Source organism: Cucurbita maxima, unplaced genomic scaffold (genome assembly GCF_002738345.1).
Source record: "Cucurbita maxima cultivar Rimu unplaced genomic scaffold, Cmax_1.0 Cma_Scf00030, whole genome shotgun sequence".
NCBI lineage: Eukaryota > Viridiplantae > Streptophyta > Magnoliopsida > Cucurbitales > Cucurbitaceae > Cucurbita > Cucurbita maxima.
Genome location: NW_019272046.1, coordinates 2,371,590 through 2,376,563, shown reverse-complemented (window position 1 = coordinate 2,376,563; position 4,974 = coordinate 2,371,590). Strand labels below are relative to the sequence as shown.

At 35.7% G+C, this 4,974-nt stretch overlaps 1 protein-coding gene across 1 annotated transcript; it reads left to right on the top strand.

Moving 5' to 3' along the window:
• Positions 1-919: 919 nt before the first annotated feature.
• LOC111466271 (TRIO and F-actin-binding protein-like) lies at positions 920-4,539 on the top strand. Its single transcript, XM_023110880.1, has 6 exons — positions 920-1,139; positions 1,341-1,558; positions 1,675-1,795; positions 2,747-2,861; positions 3,005-3,925; positions 4,040-4,539. Exons 2-6 carry the CDS (start codon positions 1,411-1,413, stop codon positions 4,274-4,276), a joined length of 1,542 nt encoding a protein of 513 aa, XP_022966648.1. The 5' UTR covers positions 920-1,139; positions 1,341-1,410; the 3' UTR covers positions 4,277-4,539.
• Positions 4,540-4,974: the final 435 nt, after the last annotated feature.

Sequence of the window (4,974 nt, the reverse complement as noted above, 5' to 3'; positions counted from 1 at the left end):
CGAGGGCCATTAAATTTAAAACACTGTCAGACCAAATATCCACCGTCGGATCAGGAAGTTTGCTTCATCTCGAGGAATCCAACAGCCCACGTTTAAATCTGAGCATCTTCTCGTCTCCCTTTGAATTCCTTTTCAATAATTTACTTCTTTCATCTGCCACCCCCAATCTTATGCCTATTTTCATTTATTCCCCTCTCTCTTTCTTATATTAAATTTATTCTTAAATTATTGAATTCTCGCCAATAATATCCCTAAAAATTCAAGAAATATTGATTAATCTTGATTAACTAATTTAATTATGATTAAGTTGTAAATTTACATTAAAAAAAGGGAAATTTTTTAAAAATTCAAATTTGGAAAATTTGAGAAGCTTAGGAGATGTTATCTTATTATTATTATTATTTTTATTATTATTATTATTTCATGTTTAATTGCATATCACACCCTATACCTTGTCTATTTTGCAAATTACATCCCTATATTTTCAAAAATGATTTATTATTTATTTTTCAAAAATAAATAACACTCTTATTCTTTTTTTTCTTTTTTATTTCTAATGTTTTAAAAAATCAAATAAACTTTTAAAAATAAAAAGACATAATTATATTATTTTTTTTTTAATATTCAAAATCAAATAATTATTAAATGGATCTATATATAATTTTGTGAAAATTTCAAATAAAATCACTATGGAAGGAGACTTTTAATTTTATTATTTGAATAATTGTATCTATTATTATTATTATTATTATTATTATTATTCTAATTACTATTATTCCTTGTTTGAAAGTATGAGATCATTTATGACATTATTAATATTATTATTAGGGTTCCACGTAGGCGCAACCAAATAATTCGAAATCAGACTATTTATTTCGATTTGAATAATTATTTTAAAAAAATCTGAACGGCCACATGGGGCGAAGCCGCGGAGTGCTGAGATAGTGAAATACTGCAAATACTTTGACAAACAGAGCGAATCCAAAGCAAAGAAGATTCACCCAAAACTTGTTCTTCTCAAAAATCTTCCCAAACCAACTCTTCGTCTCTCCATTCCCGTTTTCTCGATCTTCACTGCTCCACGCCGACGCAATCTTCCGATTCAAGCCCCACCGGAGCATCACCGGCGCTGATAAATGGTAATCCGTATTATTTGATCGCTATGATTCATGTTAAGTGATTAGTATATGCTTGTAGTTAAGCTTCTTGTATTCGGCTTGTTGATTTTTCGTCGGATCTGTTGGTCTCGTCAATGTTGAGGAGAGGACTGAGGACTGAGTTTTTTATACCTGCGGTTTTGTCTTGTTCTTCTTTACGGAAGATTTATGATCAATACTCAGATTCGGACCTGAGATTGAAAGAAAGGACCGGCGGAATCGTGCTTTGTTTCTTTTAGTTTGAATTTCTGGAATGTTCACGAACGGGACGGAGGGAGAGCTTGCAATGTTGCTCGATATGCGAACGATTGAGAAGGAGATGGATAGTCAGACTCTGCTACATCGGAGCTATTCGGAGGATCTTGATCCTAATTCAGAAACCGTTTCGTTTTCCAGTTCCGGTCCGTCATTTTTTCTTCCTACACTTTTTAGAAATTTCCAAGTTTATTATCGATCAGCTTTTTTAGAAGATTTTGATTCATTCTTTTTTTGGCCTTTTCTGATTCGTAAATTGCAGAACCTAACAATAATGGTGTTTGTTCACCCGTCTCCAAGAATGTTGTATCACCCGTTCCACCGCGGAAGATCAGAGCGGAGGATTTTATGGATTCAGAAAATGAAAAATCTGAGTACGAATGGTAAGTAAATCACATTTTCTCTGATTTCATACTTGTAGCAACTCATATCTCAGCGATGAATCGGCTTTTCTTTTCAATTTGTTGTTCATGAATTTTGAATACGGACCATGAAATATCCAATTTAAGAGTAGCATTGACTGGTACAGTGGGGTCGAATGTTGTTCATCAACGGATGCTTTTTCAAATAATTTCAAGAATTCATGTAGCATTAGGATGTAAACAGTACCTCACTGAGTTTTCTGGTCCTACTCGAACCTAAACAACGAGCCTGGTTCTTGTTTTCTTCATCTACATGGGGTTCCAATACGTCGTCTTTGTCAGCGAGATTCCCTTTTATTTTACCCGTTAAAGCGGAATGATATATTTGAAAAGACAAAAGACGACTCGTGAAAGTCATTTTGTTCCTCAACGTTATCATTCATTCCCCTTTCTTCCTTTATCGGAGAATAAAACAAAGCTCTGTTATACTGTGCACTTCCCTTCCCTTTAACTTTATTCAAAGGTTTTCACAAAATCGATTTCATCAACCGCTTTGTTTTTTTAAAAAAACCTTGAACGTTCTCAAATCAAGAAAGTGATATTTGAATTTCTTCGCTATTTTCATTGAATCCCTTGTTTTGGGAGTTTTGTTTTTAGATTATTAGCTGCCAAACCTGCCTGAACTTTCTCCTTTATATCCACATTGATATCATCATTCAAGGACCAAGGACCAAGGATCAAGGATCATCCCCTGCCCTGAAACACTATAGTAGAAATTTTTCAATGTCTTAGAACATAAATAGAGCCATGTAATGATGTTGTTGTAGATGTGGTAAATATTTGGTTATTATTGTTGATATGGGCATAATTATTATAAATTTGGATGCTGATCCATTATTTGAGTTCATACTTTTAAAAAGTGTTACTTTGTTATCAAATTTACTATTCATTGTACTCTCTTTTGTTTCTCAGGCTCCTTACACCACCTGGCACCCCACTGTTTTCATCAATGGAGTCGGAATCACAGAAAACTCCTACAAGTAAGAATGATATGCTGAATTCTCGTTCCACTGCTCTGAAACCGAGGGTAAGAGCTCTCAACAAGTTTGATTAACCGTTTGAATAACTGCAAATTGTATACTTTCCAATCAAAACTGTTGAATTTGCAATTATTCAAACTCAATATTCCCCATCTGTATTTGATTAGCCTTACACCTTTTGGGGTTGCAGCTTGTGAACATCCAGGAAGAGTCTAACTCGGTGAGTAACATAGCGAATTTTCAATCTGGACAACTGAATTCTTCATGTGCTAGCAATAGAAAGCCCTCATCAAAGGCTTCTGCAGCTACTGCTTCCAGATCTGCGACACCAACTTCACGGCCTACTTTAACTAAAAGTACAAAGCCTACAAGATCAGCCACGCCAACTTCACGAGTCAATGTTAAAGCTTCAGTCCCTCCAGTCAGATCTTCGACGACGGCGAAAACCACTGCTCGGTCATCAACCCCATCTGAAAGATCCGTGTCATCTACAAAGAAAATATCAAGGTCAGCAACGCCTAATCGTTGTCCATCAAATCCAACATGTTCGTCTATCACTTCACGTCCTAATGAACGATCATCTTCGACCTCGAAGTTTAATGCTAGAAGCTCTAGTAATCCAAGACCTTCAAGGGGCACCTTTCCATCGATTATGACCAGACCTTCAAAACCCTCTGAGGTGCTAAATTTCCCACTTGATGAAGCTGCACGTCCATTATCGGAAAGGCCAGCTTCAGCCACAAGGGGAAGGCCAGTTGCAGCCAGTAGTGCTAAATCATCATCCCTTAGGGCTATGTCAAATGGGAAAACTAGGCAGAAACCAAGCTCTCCTTCGAAGCAACTTGCCTCAAACAGAAGTAGTGCATACAACAGTGGTAAAGTATTTCCATTCAAGCAGAGAATACGTTCCTCTGATGAAAATGAGGTTAGCCCGGTGGTCATGGGAACCAAGATGGTTGAAAGGGTAGTAAACATGAGGAAGCTTGCCCCTCCGAAGCAAGGCAGCTACCGCTCGAGCAGTGGCGATCCTTCCAGCAAGTCGTCTATTGACGTCACTGGCTTCGGAAGGACACTTTCTAACAAATCACTAGATATGGCTTTGAGGCACATGGTATGCCTCTCCTCTCTTCCATTTTTTATGATGGTTAATTACTACCATAGATAAACATGATCTTTGTTCAACATAAAATGGCAGCACCTGATGTGGACTTTTCTTCTTTTACAGGACATAACACTTAGCATTTCTGGTAAAGTACGTCCAGTGGTTACAAAAACTCAGGCCTCCTCCATCGACAGTGGCAGTTCGAGGTCTGCAAAAGTCAGAACGATTGGAGTTTCAGACTCTCCCCTTGCTACAAGCAGCAATGGCAGTTCTGCTCCGAGCGCATGGGGTAGCTCCATTCGTCTGGATGGCAGTGAAACTGAAGATACCGACGTTGCCACCGAGACATTGTCGTCGTAGGGAATCCCTATCCTGGCGAGCTATGTAGGCAACATTACCAGGTTCGTTCTCGGCTGCAAGTTTTTTTTAGCAGTGTATAACTCATCGATCCATTGTAAGGGAGGAGGTTGTAGGGAAGCAAATACATATTAGCGATGTAAAATCTATCATTAGTGTTAGAATTTATAGTAATTGTCCGATAATTCTATGATTTATCAGAGTGTTGTGAAGAAAAAGAAATTGTATTTTAAGATTTGGAATTTGAAGAGCTCCTTCATATGAAATTTGTTGCTGTGTTGTAGGGATCTCCATGTTATCAATTATGGCTTCAGTTACCCAACCAATTAACTTTCTGTTAATAATTTTGTTTTTATTTGAAAATAATTCTATTAACATTCTCTATTTTTAGGTTCTCATTTCTCAAGAAACATTCTTAATTTATTATACTGTTTTGAGCAAAAATGCTAATATATATATATATATATATATATAGTTGCTCAACAAAAGAGATTACATGTCAAATAGAAATTTTGTATTTTTTTTTTTTTTTTGTGGCTATTTTTCCATTTTTTTGAAACCAAAATCTAGTCCAATCTAAAAAATAAGAAGCAATATTTTTTAATTGTATGAACTTGTTGATTTTTTTATTGTTTTTACAAAAAAAAAAAAAAAAAAAAAAAAAAAAAAAAAAAAAAAAAAAAAAAAAAAAAAAAAAAAAA

Bases quoted from the DNA above. Each gene is read 5' to 3' on its own strand.
- LOC111466271 (XM_023110880.1), top strand. From the start codon at position 1,411: ATGTTCACGAACGGGACGGAGGGAGAGCTTGCAATGTTGCTCGATATG. The intron at 1,559-1,674 runs GTCCGTCATTTT...CGTAAATTGCAG, and splicing joins CGTTTCGTTTTCCAGTTCCG to AACCTAACAATAATGGTGTT. The intron at 1,796-2,746 runs GTAAGTAAATCA...TTTGTTTCTCAG, and splicing joins GAAAAATCTGAGTACGAATG to GCTCCTTACACCACCTGGCA.